This window comes from Schistocerca nitens, chromosome 7, assembly GCF_023898315.1.
Source record: "Schistocerca nitens isolate TAMUIC-IGC-003100 chromosome 7, iqSchNite1.1, whole genome shotgun sequence".
In the NCBI taxonomy this organism is placed as follows: domain Eukaryota; kingdom Metazoa; phylum Arthropoda; class Insecta; order Orthoptera; family Acrididae; genus Schistocerca; species Schistocerca nitens.
The window spans coordinates 585,508,115-585,531,269 of NC_064620.1; the positions used below are offsets into that span (position 1 = coordinate 585,508,115).

The 23,155-nt window shown below is 36.1% G+C and overlaps 2 protein-coding genes across 5 annotated transcripts in view; one reads left to right on the top strand and one right to left on the bottom strand.

Moving 5' to 3' along the window:
* Positions 1-3,589, bottom strand: part of LOC126194647 (poly [ADP-ribose] polymerase tankyrase-like) — a 282,846-nt gene extending 279,257 nt beyond the window's left edge. For all 4 annotated transcript variants that reach the window (XM_049932830.1, XM_049932829.1, XM_049932828.1 and 1 more), the window contains exon 1: positions 3,331-3,589. In XM_049932830.1, the coding sequence (XP_049788787.1) occupies positions 3,331-3,523 (193 nt within the window). In that variant the 5' untranslated portion in view covers positions 3,524-3,589. The remainder of the gene's footprint in view (positions 1-3,330) is intronic.
* A 565-nt stretch (positions 3,590-4,154) lies between these two features.
* LOC126195068 (galactoside 2-alpha-L-fucosyltransferase SEC1-like) lies at positions 4,155-5,828 on the top strand. The gene has a single exon (XM_049933518.1). The coding sequence runs from the start codon at positions 4,405-4,407 to the stop codon at positions 5,410-5,412; it is 1,008 nt and encodes a 335-aa protein (XP_049789475.1). The 5' UTR covers positions 4,155-4,404; the 3' UTR covers positions 5,413-5,828.
* Positions 5,829-23,155: the final 17,327 nt, after the last annotated feature.

A 23,155-nucleotide genomic window follows, 5' to 3' on the forward strand; every position in this document is an offset into this window, starting at 1 on the left:
ACACTGACATAGTAGCAAGAACTCTGACAGCAATGAAAGAGACATTCACTGCACTTTAACAGGCCGGCAAGAATCTAGAACTAAATATCAATGAGCAGAAAACAAAATACCTAGCTGCTGGGAGAGCACACAGGGAGAACATGCCAGCCAAAATAACAGTGGGTAGTTATATCTTTGAAAGAGACTATCATTACATATACCAGGGTTCGATTGTAACCAGTGTAAACGATGCCTCATATGAAATGAAGTAGAGACTAACTGCAGCCAATAAAGCTTATTTCACCTTAAAAAAGCTCATATCTCCAAGATTCCTGACTAGGGCCACAAAACTAACCATTTATAAAACATTGGTCAGGCCAGTGATTACATACGCCTCTGAAACCTGGTCTCTGACAGCAAAGTATGCTGAATCGCTGGATGCACTCGAGAGAAGGATACTCAGGAGAATTGTCGATTGTCGGCCCAACTTGTGAAAGGAAAAGATGGTGGAGGCAATACAACCATGAGTTGTACACTATCTACAAAGACCAGCCTTTTAGAAGAATTGTGAAGACAGCTAGGCTGAGGTGTGCTGGACACGTGGCATGGATGAATGATACAGAAATACAAAAAAAGATTTTGCAAGGAAAGCCAGATGGACAGAGAGAATGCAGTCTACCAAAAACTAGATGAGATGACGGAGTCATAGAAGACATTCGGAAGATGGCTATAGGAACTGGAAAATGCTAGCGAGAGACGGGGATAAATGGAAGGAGATAGGTGAAGAAGCCAAGACTCGTCATGAGTTGTAGAGCCACAGAAGGAGGAGGTTAAACATTCTCTCCAAAAGCTATGACTGGTCACAAATGGAGAAAATTATGATAGCCAATTTTGGATACAGATTGAGCAAGCAAGAACTGTCTAGTGAAACAACAGCTTTGACGAAGTGACGTCTGCTTCAGCAGTGTGCAAGCACTCCACAAAAATGCTAACACCTCAGAGAAAACTTCCAAACAGCTGACAAGTGTAAAGAATCCTTGGGTTAACAGAAGCTTGCAGTACCACCTATAAGCTTTGATCCGTGACATAGCTATGTTACGTTATGTTACAGTACACCATGTTTGGAATCTGTCATGTTTTAGATGGCATTTTGTTGTCTGTGGTAGTGCTCTACAGATGAATACCTATTTTTAGGAGTTTTATAAGTGGTGTTAGTGAGCCACTATACATAGCGCTGTGTGTCACCCTGTGGTTTGGCAGTTTTTGTTGACTTGTCACTGAGTTATTTTAATGTGGCTCATTACTGCCAACATTTGTTTTCGTCTTTGGAACTGTTAATTTGGCATATTACAAATTTAATTTTCTTTCGCTGATTTGTTACTAGTTTTAGATCTTATGACAAAATTTACAAGTCATACACTAGTTGCAGTTATGGGCAACAACGTGCCACTGCAATTAAATTTCTGCAGTTATATGGCCTCATAGCAGAATGTTGAAACTTCAACAGCACAGTTAATTAATGAAACTGACCAAATTTATTATATTTCATCATATGAACTCCACTCTCCCCCCCCCCCCCCCCAATTATCTTTACCTCTTCCCCTCAGATCAGATGATGGCAGCGTAAGAGTCTTAAGGGCAGTCGTCTATGAGCAATTACAGTGTCTACACTGCTATCACAGCGTCTGCATTGGGGTAGCTATGTAGGGGAAGTGGTGTGGTGATGTAGGGACCTGGGTCCAAGGGGCCATTGTTTCAGGGGCTATGTTGATGTTTTTTTGGGGGGGCTGGGGATGGGGGGAATGTGTACAAAATGGGTTGTGGTTTCATTAACTGAGGAATATGTGATTACAGTGTGGAGGGTTCTGCTTTTACTTCACATTCATTATCTTCTTGAGGATTTAGGTACTTGACATTATTAACACTTAGTGATGAATCATATTGTAGAATTCAGAGATTATGTAATGGTGGCTTCTGCCAATACTATGAGTGGGGTTCTGGAGGTCTGTGAAACTATTCCAGGGAGAAGGAAGAGACTCCTCCATCTTGTAGTTTCAGCTTGATGAGTACTGCTGGAAGGAGAAGAGTTTAGCTGAAAACTACTGTCCATTTCAGCGTTTTTTTTTTTTTTTTTTTTTTTTTTTTTTTTTTTTTTTTTTACAATAAGGTTATTGGGAAAAAGTAGGTCTATAGGCCAAAGATTGGAAGTTACATTTATGTGGTGACGGGGTGGGCAGCATTCTTTAATTTGGTTTAGGATGTTTTGTTAGAGCGGGAATGAGGATTATTTTTGTTTTGAGTGTGTTTAATTTTTCCAGTGTTATGTTAGAAATAGAAAAATTAGAAATTGTTATTAAATTCAAAACCTTTTTTTGGGGGAGGGGCATTAAAAATTTTCTGTGCACAATGTTTGACTTGTTAAATGTGTGAGATGAACAAATGAAATGAGACAGGCATAAAGGGGGGGGGGGTAGTTAGAGGAAAAAATTTCAGATCTGTGTGAATAATCATGTTCCAACTGTTTAGCATTTAAAGAACAAACTCCTCAATATCATATACTTAACACAAACACAATACCAAAATAGGTGTCATCTCTATTCTAATGTCTATTTACTGTATTTTTATTCACCAAAACTATGTGATGTGCCATTCTATCGAAACTAAGAACTTCTCTGAACAAAATGGGGCTAACGAATGATAAATGTTGAAAAGCCAATAAATTTACAATGACTCCAACACAAATCCTGCTGGACAACAACATATCTGGTTCATACTGTCACAAACATAGTCCTAGCTCTGGAGCAGACATTCGTAATATTTATACTGTATCGCACAATGACAGTTGACAAGGGCTTTCCACTACATGTGTACTGTACCTTAACTAATCGAAACACACATTTCCCGTGTATTAGAAGTTTTAGTTTATGTCAAATATGTGTAACATGGTTGCAATTAAAGGTGGCTTTTAGGGTCTACACGCGCGACTTGGCATATGCACAACGCTAGCGTTCGTTCTGGAAATGTACAGTTTGTCCTAATCAATAATCAAAACTTAATCACAGAACTGAGTGGTTTGACATAATCTTAATGGTATGGAAAATAGAGTGTTTGCTTCATCTGGCAAATTCCGTCAAGATATACTGCTGACATCCATTGCCAACCAACTGTCTTCCGTCAGATGAAAATTTAGTTCTAGTGTTTCTAGCGAAGTAACGGTGGTTATACCAAGCACAATATCGATAAATGTATAACTTCAAACTCAACAGAGTCTGTGAAGTTTGCAAATAAACATAAAGCGTATGGTAATCAGTCTGTTATTATTTTCATCCAATAAAGTATCGTTCGTCGTACCTGCTGCAAAATGCAATGGAGTCGATTTTCTTCCAGCTGTGTCGCGAGCATTGACTGTTTGCGGCGTCACCAACTTCTTTACTCGTACAATATCACCTGTCTTACACGCTTCGAACAATTCCCTCAAAGGATCACTTGAGGTAGAAGGTATAGAGTCTATTGTGGTAGCCAAAATAGAACGTCTACTCGCCATTTTACCATTGTTACGCTCTCGCTAGTTACGTGAATTTGCGAGACACTCTGTTATGTTGTGCTGACTGCCATCGTCGTGTCATATCTTTCGCCAACATCTTTGCGATTAAGCCCAGTTGAGTAACATATCTATGTTTTAAATACATGACGCTGGCACGCCAGCAATTAATTCAAGCGCTACTCGCGCACTTGCAAAGTAACTCAGAAGCTGTATTCAGTACATGCCCTATCAGAATGGTCTGTCAGGCTATATCGTAAATTTTCATTTTCTTCCATCACTGGTTCTACTGAGTTGCAATGTTTTGAGCAAGAAAAGTCTGTATTGGCTTACAATGATGGGACTGTCCACACTAAAATTCTGTACACATCTTAAATTTTCTGATAAAAATAATTTCAACTAACAAACAGGAAATTTACCAGATGATGTGTCTACATCTTATATTCCAAAGGATCTGGATTTCAGTGGATGTTTCCTTCCTATCACTATTCCTGTTGTATCTCCCGTTGTTGAGAAAAATAAGACTGTTTTTCAGGACATACTGTACAACAATACAACTTGATAGTGTCACTGTCATCATGAAATGTGCCATTGGTAGCACTGACAGTGGAAGTGCGTGGTGCGTAATATTTACTTCGTTTGATGCGTATTGATTTGTAGCTGTTGCTTGAAATATGTTTCACTTTCGGGCAAGTGCAACTTGCAATGTTAAAAGAGTGCTGGACTGTGCGACAACAATATAAAGTTTGATCAGTATGGAGCGACATAAATCACTGCCTCTAATATGTGGACAAGCGTTAGCTGCAGAGACGAAATGGTTTACCTGTTGCCTACCTGAATAAACGTATACTGTTTCTTCAGCTATGTTGATAAGCTGATGCGGTATGACAAGACTGAACCAAAATTTGTTGGTTTTGTCTATATTTTGTGCAATGTGTACGATCGTGTTCGTACATTTGTTTATATTTCCCGTCTATCAGGCGCAACCGAAGAAAAAGGTAATGAAATATTTGGGTGATTACGAGCAGTCGCTTTGTACGTACAATCTAAAACTATCACGTACACGTTCAGGAAGGTATCACTGTCCGAAAGATGGCATTGTTACTGTTTCTCAAGGTGGTCGCCTTGGAAACCAGATGTGGGAATATGCTTCAGTATGGGCAGTAGCAAGGAGAACAGGATTGGAACCGTATGTACCAAGGTGCATTCGTAAAGTGCTTGACGAAATATTTGATGATCTCAGTATACCACCGCTTTTTTATGTCTCTCATTGCCCAGCAAAATGGGATGGAATTATCAAGTCCCCAGATTGGTGGATGTACACAAACCAGAGTATTCTTTTGCCTAGGTTTTCCATTTTGCCAGAGCTAGTGCTTTCGTGGGTTGATGACATAAGACATGAATTTAAGTTTAAGAAGAAATATGCAGATGCCAGTCAAAACGTTCTTAGAACTGCTACACAATTGATGAACAATAGCAATTTAACTTTTGTTGGTGTTCATGTGAGGAGGACAGACTATCGGCAGTACCTGTGGAGAACACGAAAAATGAATTTAGCAGGTCCTGAATATTTTCATAATGCAATGGGCTATTTTCGTGAGAGGTACAGGAGTGGTGTTGCATTCTTGGTGGTAAGTGATGATCCGAGCTGGTGTCGACATAACCTGGTAAAAGATCACACTGATGTATTTGTTGTGAGCAAAGCAGGTGTCACCAGCCCAGGTCAAGACCTTGCCACCATGGCTGCTTGCAACCACTCAATTATAGACTATGGTACCTTTGGTGTATGGGGTGCAATCTTGGCAAGTGGAGAAACTATTCTATATAATATAACTAAACATTCATCTGTACGTGTGTCTGAATTACTTCCAAATTGGCATATAATGAGTTAGCAATTCTGATACATGTCGATGAAGTTGGAGGTTTAGTTCATTCTATAGAAACTTGAGTCTTATAGCTATATGGTTGTTGGATATGAAGTATAATCTTGTAATGTGATACCTGAAGTGTTCAAAAATCGTGTTGTAAGCTTTATTTTTCGCTAGTCATAAATACAAAAGTAACTTATGTTTGGGGCCTATATAATATGTAATTTGCTAATTGTAACCTTTTTTCTCCACTTGCTTGGAGGTGTGCATCAGTTGACTTGGCTGCTGGCAGGTATTGGTACTCGGGGATGTGAAGAGATTGTTTGCTATGCTGATTTCTACATTTATGTGATATTTTTATGTTTGATTCTTTATTATATTTGTGGATGCTGTTTCTTTTTAAGTATATATGTTTTGTAACATCTATATTAGACAGTTGACATATTTTCTTATACTTATCGTACCTTCCAAAACTGCCTACTCTTACCGTATCAACAACTGAAAGTATGTATGTTATGGTCTCTGCTAGAAGAACTTGTTGTTTGTACCATTTAAAGTGCAGAGAAGAATGAAAGAGGCTTTGTCCAGAGAAGATAAGGCACCATTTTTGAAATCACAATTGTGGTTATTGGTACCAACTCTGCAAAATATACTTATGAGCTGTACACCACTTTGCTTTGTTTTGTATGTTTACTTTGTGCAATCAAGTATAATCAAGCAATGCAAGTAGTTGTTCAGTGGAGTTATAATCTAATCAGAAAAGTGATTCATATTATACAGAAAAACAGTATAGGATAAAAGGGGAACATCAATTACAGCTTATGGTAAAAGTTACGTGTTGGACTCCCCTTGCATATTTCAATATGGCACAGATATAAACATTAGACTTCACTACCAATTAATTTGTTACCACAATCTTCTGCTTTCACATTCATTGGCTACGCCAGCTCGCAACCAAATTCACCTTCCAACCTGACCTAGACTTCAGGCTGCACTACAGATTGGTCTGTCACCACAACCAAGATTTCAGGGAAAGGGGGGGGGGGGGTGTCCAATACGTAACCATAGCCCAGCTTATCTGTGAGTCATAATCTGATATTATGGAACATCTGACATCTGTTTGTTTAAATGATTGTTGTCCTATACTTTTTTGGGACCAAAATTGATTAGTATATTTATAAATATTTGTTAAGCAATGTACCTGTTATATTGAGAACAAAAATATAAAAAGAGATTGTTTTTGTTGTGACCATGATTTAGTATGGTGAAGGTAAATGAAAAATACGTGAGACATGATTCACTTCAACTGTGTAAGTGCTGTTCAAATGAGAAAATGTTAAATAGAAGAGGACCTGACTGGAAATAATATTTGAGATTAGTCTTTCAGTAGGTAAAGGGTGCTGAATGAAGTGAACTGATATGAATTTAATAAGTGGAATGAATATAAGTAGGCTACTAAGTAATTGGAATGATTCATTGTCATATTATTTCAGTCTAAACATTGACTGCAATGATAATTCAAGAAAGGAAGATGTCAGTATTTTCATTTATGTGTGCATTAAAGGTCCCATTTTGTTGTGCCACATATCTTGAGAAATACCTGAAATGACTGTAAAGACATCTTTATTACCTCTATCTTTTTTGGGTTACGTGAATACTTATCTACCAACATTACTGGTACTTTTGGCTCCCGTCACTTTTTCTGTCTCACTGCCCATCCCTAATACTGAATTTTGAGGTATAAACTTTTATTACAAAATTGTAAGATAGTTTTCATTTAGACAAAACATTGTTATCATAGTTGGAGAATTTAGCACATTTTGAATGTGTCGTGAATGAATGAATGTGAATTATGAAAGAAATCACCATTTTTGTATATAATGAGGAAAGGTATTTTTTTGTCTTTCTAAAAGTCTCTATGGCTATGATATAACTGAAGTGCCAATATTTACATAAAAAATTGTGCCAAGATTTTTATGGAACCCCAGGTACTAATTTAAAATTTGTTATTTATTGTTTTTCTATTTCATTTATTTATTTATTTTTATTTTTTTGTTTTGTTCAGCTGTTTCACACGTGGTGTGTATACTAACACTTAAACAGAATTAAGTCATGTTAGTTTAATAGTGCAACAACACAACATTAGTGAGTATTTTAGTAAAAAACAAAAGGCTGCTACCTTATGTTTCAAATTGAAGTTATTTTTATGTATTGCAACATATTCCATCTGCATTCTGGTAGATATGACGACTGTTTATTTGGTTTTATAAAAGAATTACAGATTGAGTATGGATCATACAACATGCTGTAAGTACTAATGGAATTTTTGTACTTTAAATGTGGGTGGACAGAGAATGCAGTACTTTTTTGACACAAGCTTCAAATATCTAATTGCCCATCCAGATTCAATTGTACAATGGTTCCCTGTTATTGCTTGAGGTGAATACCAGCAATGTACCTTCTGAGCTAACAAGCTTGTGCTCAGTCTCTGCTGACCAAGTTATAGATGGTATATTACAATCCTAATTTTCCTTTACCTTATACAAGTTTGTTTAATTGTCTTTAATAAATCCTAATTTTATTTACTGTTCTCTATCAAAATTCAGATCATCTGCATATATTACTTAGCAGTGCATTTCCAGTAGTCTGTGCACTTAACTAACAAGAGGAGGCCATGATGGAATCACAGATTTGCTTCAGACTTTGTACGCCTTTAGTGGGCCATTCAAACAACATAATGTGCTAGTGGTAAAGTGCACTACTGTGTGCGAATGTGCCAGTAGCTAGAAGTGATTGTGGTCAAGAGGTTGGTGTCCACTCTTAGGAGGCAGGTTGTGGGTGAGGCTATGGTTTGAATACCATTACTACTTACTTTTTAATGTATATATTTTTGTTTTTTCATCACTGGTCACATTATCTAATTTATACAACATTTGAGAGGTAATACAATGAAAAAAAAAAGCCACTTGTCTTTTCATTAAGTTGAATTTCATATGTTATTTGACTTTTTAATATTTTTAATTAAGTTTTCAAGGATGAGGGACAGGCTTTGAAAACCCAAGTCAGACCTTGATAAATAATGACACAAGCGATGTTATTCACAATCAGTAATAAAGTAAGTCACATTGTGCCAGACCACAAGAGTAATGTACAATTACTCGTTGGATGTGCTCTCGACATCACATATTGCAGAATGATATTTGTCATACAGCCATGGAAAACATAAATTGAAACTTTGTGCAAATACACACTGTGGTTTTATTTTCTTTTTTCATTATATTATCTCTCAAACATCATATAAATTAAATAATATGACCAGTGATGAAGAAAATTGATTAATCTTCAGTGGGGCACAACAGCAGGTGATCCACAGGTGCACGGAACAATTTCCCAAGTTGGCACAAAGTAATTATGAGAGGACAAAGCTACAGTTGTTTGTGTCTTCCATTCTGTTACATACTTCAAATCTTAAAAATATGAATTTGAATGATTTTTATCACATTGTAATTGTAATTGCCAACAGGCAATTTTCTCCTGTATTTGATGTTGCTAAATTTTTATGTGATGTCAGCCATCTGGTGTACATTTTTAAACAAAATCAGAACACATTGTCTGAAATCTGCATAATAGGAATAACCACATTTGAATTGTGATGTTATTAATTTGTTGCAACAAAGTTTCATATTCCTCAGCTTAAACCAAGGGTTGACAAAATTGCTACTGGTTCAAAGTCTTACAGTTGCTGCATATGTAAGGAGGTAAAGAAAATATTTTTTATTATATTTAACTTTTTGTGTGCTGAAGTTTTGGGCAATGTTATCTCGTGAAATGTCACATATTCAGTTAACTTTTATCAGTATGTCACTTGCAATGAAAGCTCGCTGTATAAAGTTGATGATGACTTGGCAGCTATGATTTATGATAAAATAAAATGTGATTTGAAAACCAAGAAAAATTCAAAGAAAAAAAAAAAAAAAGATTTGATTGGACGTGTGTGGCACTGTAAGTAAAACCAGAGGAACTTGTCTTTAAAATGGCTCAGAGCGATAAAAAATAAATTCGTTTGTACAAGTGTGTAAATAAGAGTAGTACTTTCAGATTTCACATTCATTCATCCATCATGGATTCTATTTGGGTCCAGTTGTCGTAGTTGTCAAAGATATAACACTTTCTGCTTACCAAAGACTTTGTAAATATTTAGTATGACTAATACTAATGACACATGTTGGCAAAAAATGTATTTACCAGCATGTATTGAAAACCATTTTTCTAGGAGATTATTATTGGCATGACATAAAAGTGAAGTTTGTTGCCAGAGTCTGGAAGCCATCCATGTTTGGTTGATTATTACTTACATTACTGAGAGCCATTTACAACAAAAAATGCAGTTTTTAAAATCATTTCAAAGAACCTTCTTCCATTCATAATTTGAAGAAACTAGAGTTTATTGAAACTTTAAGGTTGGACACTGGTCTGAAGAAAACTGTTTTGTACTCTAGCTCTATAAACCAAATCAGATTTGTGTGTAGTATTTGTCATTACTTAAATCATAAAAGAGCAGTTGCTTATGCATGTGTTTTGATCATATGTACCTGTTAAGTAATATATATATATATTATATATGTGTATAGTGAGTGTGTGTGTGTGTGTGTGTGTGTGTGTGTGTGTGTGTGTGTGTGTGTGTGTGTGTGTGTGTGTGTGTGTGTGTCCACATGTTGAAATTTTTTCACCATTACTGGTTAAGGATAATAGTCATTATTTATAGCTTGAAGATACCAAAATAGCCAGTAGTTTACATTAGTAAATGGACAGTATAGAGAATTGATGTGTCCATAGATTGCTTATTTATCCCAAAAATTTTCTTTGAATTGTTACACAAGTTTAATTTTAAATGACTTTCCATTTGACCTTCTTTGTAATATCTTTGCATTTTTACTAGTCTATGTGCATTTAATATGTACAACTATGTATTTCACGAGTATCTGCATTTATTCTGTGCTAGGAATGAAATTGTTATTATACAGTCAAGGGGAAATATGTATATAAAACACAAGGATATAAGTATAAAAATTTGTGTGTTGAAAGTTTTCTGATGACTGCTTTTTGTCATTGTGATTGCTTTTTGTCAGTGTGTAGGTTAAATAATTGCACAATGAAATTTTGGGTAGTATTCTCTATTTGTGTTTTGAGAAAGAGTTTTGGTGTGTACTCTGAAGACAGCATATGGACTTGAACATATATGTAAGGCATGATATGTAATAACTACATATGTATTTTCTTTGTGACAAAGCTAATTAATTTTAACTTTTGTAAAATCATACACACACATTCTTTGCTTGTCATTATGACAAAAAAATTTCACATCTAGCTGAGAGTTAACCTATAGCAAGAAAGTTTATAACTAATGTGTGTAGCTAAACAACTCATATTATGCAGAAAGTAATGATGGGTTGGCCAAAGTAGTTGTTGAGAATGCAGAATGATAGTATCCTAAGAATACATAAGTATGCTCAGGTCTTTCAGAGAGGTGGGGGAGAGGGAGAGAGAGAGAGTGTGCATGTGTGCTAAAAAGAGAGATCTTTCAAGTGTTAATATTAAATTATTGTGAGAGTTATTGCAGATTGTACCTGTCCTATGAGATCTTACACTGCTTCTTAACCTCATGCATTTATTCAAGAAGCATTTCAGTCTTATAAATTTACGTGTACTGACTGATTTTTCTGTGAAAATTGTGATAATAGTGAAGTGTTGCACTTATTTACCTTGCTAGAAGGGGTACTGTTATGGTGCAGTTGTACTTCTGATCCTTATTTAGTTGTTTATTTTTGATAAAGATTCCAAAATGGAAATATTTTAAATAAGGACATCATAAATTTAAATTATAACATTTAACTTAATATTTTCATACTGAAAAAAAGTATATCTATTTCCAGAAACCTGATGAAGTAGTATCTTCCAAATTTCAAATAATGTACTTAGTTTTATTATTCTCCCTTCCCATGTGTGTCATCTGATGTTCAATAGTGGAGGATAATAGGCTATCACATAATTTTTGTCATATTTTTGTACTTGTACTTTATTCACATAAATGATTCTCAATTTTGTTGTAGAGTGTGATAGGCACTATTACAGAACAACCAAATTTTTCTTTTGAAAATGAGGAATTACTGTAATACCATTTCAAACATCATATTGTTTGTGTTTTTGTATTTTGACATAAAGTCTTACAATGATTTCAGACCAAAGCTTATAGGTATTTTAGAGCATTCTTAAAGATTAAATGTGAATTACTCTTGCCCGTCTTGCATTTCTGAAGTTTCCATGCCTTGTTTTGAAGACATCAGAAGCACAGTAATGCTGATGAGACACTGTTACATATATTTTAATTCTTTTTTTAATTTTTGTGAATATGTCCTGCTGCTGCCACACCCACAGAAAATAACTGTATCTGTTACAGGCTGGACATCTCATAAATAGCAATTTATTGTTGTACATTCACAGATTTATTGAATCACGGGACCAGTTGAGAGAGATCCTGTCTAAAACAAAAAAGCTAAAATAAAAGAGGCTTTCTGACTAACTACAATCTCTCTCTGTATCTTGGTTTATGTCTCTGTCCATTTGACAGGGGCAAAATCTGAGTGACACAGCTTTTTCTGTGAGTGAAATTAGTCTATGACAGATTTTTGAATCAGCCTTTAGTGTTAATTGGTAGCTGACTCAATATAAATAGATGTAACAGTGGAAAATATTGTCTCATGATCTTTATATCTGATGAAGTTCACCTTTTTCATTGGCCCAAATGCAATTTTATCTGTAGAGCTATGTGAGCACTTCTCAGACACTGACATCTGAATAAGCATTGTATCATTAACATTTCTTAACTTATTGAGTCAGTCACACCTGTAGATCCAGCTGCAGTTGCTGACCTTATCTATAAGGAGCACGTGCAATAATATCAGGTAGTTTCAGAGATGAATTATGTATCACACAGTGAAGTAAAACATGCTCCTTGCTTTATATAGAAACATTTCTGCAGAACTGTTCTAATGTTCATTTTTACTCCTTCAGTATTATTACATCATTAACCCATTTCAGTAAATAAGTATCACATGATCTTACACATGTATGCCATTGAATTTTTATTTTGTGACATATACCTCTATGTCTACAGCTTCTCTTTATTATGAGCCATGACTTCCCTTGTGAAAGTACCACCTGATTGTATCAAAGGAAAATTCAATCAAGAAAATTAATAAATTATGTGACAGAACTGTTGGCCAGTACATACTGTATTGAGGCAAAATGATTAGTATGGCTGATAGACACATAAAAAGTTAAGAGTGAGAACACTACCTGGCTTTCGAAACTGTCTTTCCTTGGGAAGGAGAGAGGGATAGCTTGGGGAAGGATAAAGAGGAAACGCACGTTACTTGGCCCACAGGATGAGAGGGTTCCACCTGTAGTGCAGCCAAGCACTGCACCCTATAATTACGGAGGAGGAATGGATGCCAGAAAAAAGAGATGAACATCATCAATGAGCATCACTTTGTCTACCCTCATCTTCTCTGCATGTGGGTCTGTGTCATCCTGGGATCTGAGTGACCTGCCCTTCCTTTTTAATCTTCTCCAACCCATCCCTCTCTCTTCTGCGAGGATGGAATTAGTAGTTCTGAAAGCTAGGATTGTGTTGTCACTTTTACATTTGTATTGGTAGTACTAGACATTTTGACTCCTGAAGTAAGTACTAATCTGCAATTTTCTCTCATATGGAACAATTTAAACCTTCTACTTCAGTATGAAAAAGTGCTCTTCGTTATAAATCATTGATTTAAAGAAAGAAATTTGCTGCAGTTGTAAGATTTGGGTTACATTTTAACTGAACGGATTACTGTAAAATGTGAGTGTGGAGCTGGCACTATTAGTTAACAAGAAGCTGTTGATGTTTGTGAAAGATCCATGATAAATATTTTATTTGCATATGGAGGGGGGGGGGATAGGTTGCACAGTCTCTTTAAATATTTTATTTTAGTTGTATAATGGGGGGAGGGGTGGGAGAGAAGTAGGTTGGATAGTATCCATTTGTGGGGGAATGAGAAATTTCACATTCAGGATTACTGAGGACATCTGATGTTCAGATACATGTATAAAGATAGACTGGCCAGTTATTATTACTATTACTGCTTAAACATTTTTTGGAAGGAAAAAACTTCCCAAGGAGTCTATTTTCCTCCAAAAAAACAGTGACTAACATCTCTCTATGTTAAACACAATTCACTTACTTAATTGTGTACAATCGGGTGGTAACTAGTTTCACATGAAGGGGAATTTCAGTTTTGAAGTGTAGATGCAGCACTTTTCATTAAGTCATCACCGATATAAAAAATTAATTTCCTAATTAAAATGGTTTAGTTGCAGTTGTTACTGTGTTGCAGTATATGGTAACCACTACAATACAAAACTGTTTTAATTTCTCCGAGCAAGGTGGTGCAGTGGTTAGTACAGTGGCATTTCAATCGGGAGGAAGACGATTCAAACATTTGTGTGGCCATCCTGATTTGGGTTTTCCGTGATTTCCCTAAACTGCTCCAGGCAAATGACGGGATGGCTCATTTGAAAGTACTCAGCCAATTTCATACCCCATCCTTGAAACAGTCCGAGCTTGTGCTCCATCTCTAATGACCTCAATGTCAACAATACGTTAAAACCTAAATTTTCTTCCTTTTTGTTTTCATTTTGTTAGCCATGTGTATTGAATTCACACAGAGAAAGAAGTAGGCCCCCCTGTTCAGTATTTGCCTCCAGGAGATATCATTTTGGTCCTGTCTGTGAAAAATTGTAAAACAAGAAATTTCAAATCTTTTATAACCATGAATTCTTTCAATGTGATAGTAAGGGAAGGGGGGACATTACCAAAGACAAGTTAAGAGTGTCTCCAGTGCTGAATGGAGAAAGGACACAAGTGTTAAGGCTAATGCATCTGTGCTGTTAAAGATCTGGCTACTCAACCAAACACATTCCTTTCGTCCTCAATCTCCTTTCTTTCATGTACCTTGTGAGAGTTCATCCTGACTTATGATCTGATATCATTCCTCTCACCCCTGTTTTCTTTCCTCTCCTAACTTCTTTCTCATGTGAAGAAGGAACCTGCAGGTCCAGAAGTTAAGCCTTCCTGAAGTTTTGGTTTGTTTGTCTGTTAGCAGTAATGTAGTAATGTCAGCTCTGGCTATCTCATATTTGTTTATCTGAATTCATTGTTGATGTATTTTATTCATTTTTCTTTATTCATTAGATCATGTGTACGTAAATTGTATTCAGTGTTTTAACAACAATATTACGAAAATGTTAAGAGTACTACCCTCCTTGAGTCACAGAAAGGCACAAGGGAAGGACTGTTATATACTTAAGCTTTTGGTCAAAAGACCTTCCTCCGAATTAGAAAACACACACTAACACATGAGATCACTTGTCTCCAACCAGACTGCAACTGCGACTGATGGGAGCAGCAATCAGGTGTGGTTGATGGAGGTAAGGAGGTGGTATGAGCCAGGGGGAGAGAGGGATAGCAGGGTAGGGGTGGGGACAGGATTGGGTTGCTAGGTGCAGTCAGTATGGGGAGGGGCAGGGAGAGTGGAAAAGGGGTAATGAAGGGGAGAGGAAAAGACTAGCAGATGCATTGACGGAGTATAAGGCTGCGTAGTGCTGGAGTGGGAGCAATGAAGGGGATAGTAGGTGGAGGCTAGTGGGACTAGTGAAGGTTGAGGCTAGAGGGTTATGGGTTAGGATCAGCTGCCAGGAAAGTTCAGAAAAACTGGTGCTGGTAGGAAGAATCCAGATGGCAATGGCCGTGAAGCTCTCATTGAAGTGAAGCACATCGTGTTGGGCAGCATGTCCAGCAGCTGGGTGGATCAGCTGTCTCTTGGCCAGAGTTTGGCAGTGGTCATTCGTGCAGAGAACAGCTTGTTAGTTGTCATGCCTACGTAAAAATCAGCACAGTGGTTGCAGCTTAGTTTAAGGATCACATGCCTAAATTTTCACAGGTAGCACTACCTTTGACAGTATGGAAGATGCCTGAAACCTGACCTCAGTAGGTAGTGGGTGGAGGATGTATGAAACAGGTCTTGCATCTAGGTCTGTTGCAGGGATATGAGCCATGAAGCAAGGGGTTGAGAATAAGAATGAAGTAGGGATGGGAAAGGGTATTGTGTAGGTTCACTGAATGGAGGAGTATTACTATGGGTGCGTGGGAAGGTTAGTGAGTAGGATATTCCACATTTCAGGGCATGAAGAGAGGTCAAAACTACCACACCATATGATCTACAAACTAAACTGTAACACTGTGCTGATTTCTCTATGGGTGTGACAAATAACAAGTTGTCTGTTCACATGGAAGGCCACCGACAAACTAAGGCCAAGGGATGGCTAGCTGGACCACCCAGTTTTGGAACATACTGTCCAACACTGTTTGCCTCACTTCACAGATTGCTTCTCAGCCTGCACCATCTGGATCCTTCCTACAAACACCACCATTTCTGAATTACACAGGTGGGAACTTTCCTTGCAGTATATCCTACATTCCCGTAACCCTCTAGCCTCAACCTTCACCAGTTCTCCTGTCCTTCACCAACCTATCCCCTTCCCTGCTCCCACTCCAGCCTACACAGCCTTCTACTCCGCCAGTGCATCCGCTGGTCTTTTCCCCCTTCTCTTCTTATCTCCTTTTCCACCCCCACGCCCTCCAGACCTCCAAACTACACCTAACAACCCTATCCTTCCCTCACCCTTCTCTTCACACTCCCACAAGCAGCACTACACCTCCCCCCACACCTAGTCTGATATCCCCGCCCCATGCATCCTCCATACTTCCACCACCAACACCCCGATTGCTGCTCCCATCAGTCGCAGTTGCAATCCAGCCACAATGGCCAGAGACAGTGGTCATGTGTGTGTAAGTTGTGCTAGTGAGAATATGTGTGTTTTCTACTTCAGGAGAAGGCATATTGGCCAAAAGCTGATATGTATAGCAGCAGTCTTTTTGTTGTGCTGGTCTGCTACTCGGTGTGTCCTCTTTGGAGAGTAGCAGTCTAGCCTTTTCATAATACTGTTGTTCTTCCATCCTGGACTTTCCTTTGCTTGAATTCAATGTTTTGAGACATGAGCGAGAATGCTTTAAGCTTCATAGTCTGCTAGGTAGATAATTACTGATATTTTGTAATATAATTTTTTCTGTGACTGGCCAAGGTAATATTGTCTGGCCGAAGGCATCTTGTATTCTATAAAGGACACACCAGTTAACTACAGTGAATTTGTGATGAAAATCTCCTGTAGTTATCTTCTGTTCGTCTCACATCTGCAAAGAATAGTAAATGAAAAGAAATAAATTTCCATATAATATTTGCTACCTAAACCAGCTAAATGAGGCTATATCAGTGTCTCTCTTAATCTACCAAATGTTTTATTTGTATTATGCAAGCTGTGACCTTTATTGTTTGCTAATCACCACAATGATGAGTTGTCTGTGTGATTGTTTCTGTAACTAGTAGACAATTTGTACAAATGTTTAGCTTCTCAAAGAGTAATCATAAATTTAAAAAAATCACAGTTGAAAGGATAAACAGAAATTGTTGTAAAATACATGTTTATTGATGGAATGAGGAGAAAGAGATGTGTGAAAAAAAATGGGACCAAAAAAAAAATTTGAAAGTGAATCATGGAAATGCATCATGATACAATGCCATATTGTATATATAAATAGGAGTGTATATTTCTGCCATATTGGTTGATACATTACTAGATCTTTTCTCATATGATAACAGTTCCGTTCCAGGTACATGAATGGAATCAGAGCATCATGATTGAAGAAAAAAAGATCTGGATTAGATTTTTTCCTCAGTAATATCCTCCTCTCTCATTGTGCTTTTGTTGGTGTCATCATTGATTTTTCACATTTTCGAGAATCAGAATGTAGTAATATTCTTTACACCATGTGCCATTCTGTTTCCATCTGCTCCAAAACTGGTGTTAAGTCAGAGTGTTACTTTGAACTTGTTGAAATTTCTTCTGCCTTGGTCAGAACGTTTACACTGCATGTGTTTACTATATTAAAACCCACTTTATCTTAAATAAAATATCATTATTTCATTTGTGATAACCGTAGTAAATAGTTTTGCTTTTCTGATAATTATTTTTATTTATCAGAATTGAATTTTTTCTGTTATTTAGGCATAGCTTCTGCACATTATGTATCGTTAGTTTTTTCAGTTCATGAAGTATCTACATGAAATTTCAAAGACAATGCTTGACAGATGCCTTTATCTGTAAGATATTATATATAATGTCCCAGCTTTCATTAAGGAATTTATGTAAACAAACTTAGAATTGTAAATTTCATCTCAGCATGATTGAGATAACTCTAAACAATGTTTTTTGAAGTTAGAAATAAGCAGTGAATGTTTTGTTGTGTGTGTGATGAGTCAGCATTTCCTTATGCTCTGATTTATTTTCTTCCACAAAAATATTAAAAGAATTCATGTGATTTGCATTTGTATAAAAGTAAAATAATAAAAATGTGTGCTGTGTTCATGTTGGCCAAAGTTCCATTTCAAACATCTCAGTGGTTGGGTCACTAAATTTCGACCTCGCACGTGTTCCATTAATGTGTTTGTGTATGTACAGTGGTCAGCAGTGCATTTATTGGTATTATTTCATTACTACCAACTGTGAAGAAGAGTGCATAATTTATTTGTCTGACATTGGAATGTGTAAATGGAACAATTGTTTCTGAGCAGATGCAAAAATTAAGACTCACTGACTATTTCACAAAAATTCTGCAGAAGGTTTGCTGTGTTGTTACACAGTCCATTACAGCTACACTATTTGATGTTAAGTTCTGTTCATTTACATTTCTGTTATGGATGCAGTGAAAACATGACACTGTAGTTCATGTTTCTGCAATAAAAAATCAGCTGAGAAGATTTGGGCAGTGTTATGCAGTACAGATAAAAATGTATTTTGTTGTTATGGACAGTTAGCTGTTACAAAAATATTTCTGCTCATAGCTGCATAATAATTGTAGATTCATGTAACTTGGAGATTTTAGAAAACAATGTCCACTAAATTCCTTTGTTCCACCTCAGAAATACTTTTTGTAGATTTTTCACTGAGATAAAAAAAATTGTTTTTTGAACCATTGTTTTAGATTTTCCATACAGTTACCAAGAATGGACAGCATTTCTGGAGTACTTTTACAAGGCATTCTGGTTTAGTTATAAAGAGATTTATTGCTCAGTAATGAGTAATGATGAGAAAAATTGGTCACCATTGGTCTATGCAGTTTCTGTTTATATCTTTTACTTGCTGTGTAATACGTCTATTGTACATATCCATACTTTTATGTAATTGTTGAAGACCTCAGATACTAGCCAGAGTTTATAAAAGGCAGTAATCATAAAAGATATCCCTATTTCAACTGTAATTTACCATCTTGTGAACAAAACCAACTCATAGCAAGCACTGTGTCTCAAGTGGTTGTAAGCTGAGATTTTCTTTTTCACCTAGTGGAGGACGAAAGGAAAGAAAGTTAAGTGTCAGTAGTGTATTGAGATCTCATAGAATCCTATCGGAGAAAGAGAGACTGGTACATATACACCTTGGGGTGGGAGAAGAAAACAAAACTGGGGGAGACCTGATGTGCTGCTTTGAGTGTCATTTGTTTGGAGGAAAAATAAAATGTTTGAGAGAAATAATAGAAACTATTGGTAACAGAAAATGGGTAGGTAAAATGAGAGCTGAAAGAAACCAACTAATCAAAGCAATGAAATGTGGGAAAAGGAGAAGAGATGGCAGACATGAAACGGAGAAAGTGGAAGCTTGAGGAATTATTATGAGTGGAGTGTATAAAAAGAGAGATTCAATCTAGAAATTTATTAAAATTGCAAAAAGGTGGGCAGGCTGGTTACTAACCTTCAGAAGGTACAAATTTCGGCGCTACCAACACAGGCTCAAAATAAAAACAGCAGTCTTAATTTTAGTAACTGTAGATTACTTCCTCTGGGAGGAATTGGCTGGAAGAGGGGTGTGGGTCACTCAAACCACAGGCTGAGAGGTGGAAGGGAGGCCTCCCTGAGTGAGGAACCTATTGTTCCCAAGGCTAGGAATGCTGTGTTCTGTTTCAAATGCTCTCATTATCAGTGACCTGAAGATAAATACTGTCCAGCCTTTCTGCCTGTTGGAATTCAAATGTGTATAATGTTTTGAGAGCACATTTAAACTTTGAATGTAATGCAACAGAAGCTGATGTGGATGAGAGAACAACTCTATGTAACCCAGAAAAAATATCGAACATCGTATTTTAAACAAAAACAAATAGTGTATTATATTATTTTTTGAATATGTTTTTGTTCTGTGTTAAATTAATCTCCTGTCTTTTCATCTCTCTTTTAAATTTTCGGTCATATGTTTGAGCAGAGCATAAACAAGATCCCTAGAAATTACACAATGGATTTTCATCTGATTTTTCATAGTCAAATGAGGAACATGAATGCATAAATAGGATATCAAATTTTGACCATTATGAGGTCTAATTTAGCAAAAATAAATATTTATTTGCTTGAAAGAAGAGGCATGGTAATTCAAGAAAAATTTAGTAATTGATTTAAGGGAAAATTGAGATCTTTCACAAGCAGCTGCTGCTAGCTACATAAATGAAGTGTAAAAACGAATATCAGATCACAACATAGAATGAAATTTCTCTGCTTTCTCTTGATCTATTCTCTTAATAATAATAATAATAACAGAATACTGATTTATACAAATTATTTCATGCTTTCTGAGCAAAACTTGAAAATTAAAGAAAAAGACTTTGAAAAAAGAAGAAAGAGGTCAAATGTTTCGTAAAATGATTTGTCTTAAAATAAGAAATAAAATAAACTACAGAAACATTTGACGAACATTTGAATGATTCTCAAAATGAGGAGGTGAGGTGCTGGCTGAGAATGTAAAGTTCAAAGTTTAACACAGAAATTGAAAGAGTACTAGAGGATAGTTCACTGGGTATTTTCCTTATGTCACTAACCTATGAGCATCTCAACTGCTGTACATGATTTTGAGCATCATTCAAAGATGTTTCAAATGTTTCTGTCATCTATTTTGTTTCTTACTTGTAGAGAAATTGTTTCACAAAACATTTGACCATAATGATTTTTTTCTTCTCATAATTTGCAGTCCTTTTTCTTTGTTCATTATTCACTTATGACATATTTGTCTTGCCTGTCACTTTTTATTTCAGCCAGTCCTGTTTTCTACTTTAATGATGAGTTAAAAGTGCTTTCTTGCAGGAACACGGTTTTCTTTTACTTTCCATATTTGTTTACCATAGTTGTGGCATCCTCAGAAGGTTTTCCTTTTGTTGGTTCTAGAAGAAATACATTTAAAATCTGATATGGATTAGGAATTTGACTATGCTTACATCACAGTTTTTTTCTGGTTTTAGACTACATACATCATGTGGACTTTACGTTTTGTTACATTATGCATGCTACATGGCTGTCAAATGAAATCAGCCATAAGTCTGTGTAAATGCAGCATGTCATATGCAGCACAGGGATTTGAGGGTAGTGACTTTATTGATTTTTTTGTTCCATGGAATGTAACTTCCAAATTATTTATTCACATAAAAAGCTGCCAATGACCCGTTTGATGCCTTACCTTTGCTATAGTTGATCTGTTCTGAAATGTATTTGATTACAGTAAAATGAGCTGTTGTTACTGTCGTATTTTTTGGAAAAATATCTGGCATGATATGTGATTTTTAGACTGTGTTGTGGATTTGTAACAGCATTTACTTAAGGTGATTTATTTCCTCAAGTTGTGGTTGGTATTTTGGTGAAGTGGCTTACATTTCCATTTTACTGCACGTTTATGTTATAAATACGCTATTGGCAGTTGTTTGTTTTGCTGTTTATCTAATTTACATCAGTTCACTGAGTACTTGTGGTAGTATTTGTCTATAGTGCCATCTCTCCAGTTTACCCACATTAAAACATTAGAAAGGAGGTTGTCTAACTGTGAGCTTGTGTTAGTTCTGTAGTGACAGTTATTATGAATTATCATCGTATACAAATTTGTAATGTATTTTATCTTTGAATGCTATTCAAACCCAGTCTTCATATGAGAATATCACTGCATTCTTTTTGGCTTCATCATACCTACCACCTCCTTTTCCAGTCCAACTCACTCTCATATATCCTCAATTTTTATGTTATCTTTTGTGGTTTTCTGCACACAAGGTAGGGAGGACTTCATTTCATGTACTGTACTGGTTATTAAAGGCTACATTTAGGGAAAATGAGTGGTCATGATTTATGGTTGTAATGATGTGCACAAGATGATGTTTGTGGTAGAAACAGCCCACCTGTATTTCGGTTCTGAAGATTGCCTAATTCATCTGAAACTGCAGTTTGAAAAAATTGGTCAAGACTGTGTTTTTCTCGTGAAAGTGTGATATTTTTTTTTTTTTATTTTTTTATTTATTTATTTTTTTTTTCAATTTATTGTATAATACCTTCTGTAGTAAAGTGTATTGCTGCTGCACAATACATGCGCTTGCTTGATGCAGCTAAAATTGATTTTATAATTTTCAGGACAGTATGCATTTTTAGCACAGAACATTTTCCTCAATGTCATAGAGTTATGTTCCTGTAGTCCACCCTCAAATCACTTCTACAGTATTACTCGTAACCAAGGATTGACAGGCCACAACAATAAAATACCTAGTTTGTTTCAAATGCTTGAAGGCCATTGTTGAGCTATGCAGTCAACTATGCTGCTTCTAATTGATTTATCATTATTGGAACAAGATTTATTTTTATGGGATGGTTTTTTAACCCGGCAATGCATGTGCCTGGAAATGGGACGCACAAACGTCAAACACGTAGCTGTTCTTTCAGACCCTTACAGAGTACTTCGATTTTTAATTGCCATCAGATGACTCTTACTGTTATCTTTTATATGTGCCGACAAGATGGCTTCTTTTAACCAATTTTCAGATATTGTATTAATGTGAAGATTTCTCCGTGGTCTGACAGACCAGTCGAGTTTACTGCCGGGTTAATCTCATGAAAAAGTTCTGTTCCGCACTGTATGATGGATAGAGTGGTAGAACAGATAGCTGTTTCCGTTCTCATGCTGATTTTCTGATCTGTGGCAGTGTCCCTAGATAGTGAAGGAAATCAACCATGTCTCAAATTAGAGAATCGTCACCTTATTGGCCTTTAAGAAAAATGTTTCGAGTTAGTGAAGTCACTTATATTTGGTGGAACAAAAAAAAAAAAAAAAAAATGATAACTTACACTGCCTGCTCAGGTATCAATTGTTTCAAAAGCTGTATTAATTTGAAGAAACATGTCTGTAGCATCAATGCTGTGTATTGAACAAAGAGTATATGTAGTTGTGGTGTGTTTGTTGATCTTGAATTATTGTATTTGAATATTGAATACACATACAGTACAATCTTATTAATCAAGCATGGAAAACAGTCTTACTGTACTCTGAACTTAATAAGAGAATATTGTTGAGGGCAGAACATTCTGTGTTCTATGATGTATGTATAAATCATAAATGAATCAAACTTTGTTTATCATATTTTTATGTGCATATATTTAGTACTGTGATATGAACAGTGAATGTACTTACTTTATGCTTACTGTTGCCAAATGTTACCTCTGATCTCATTTTCTTTATGCTTTTAATAAAAATATTTTTTTGTGAA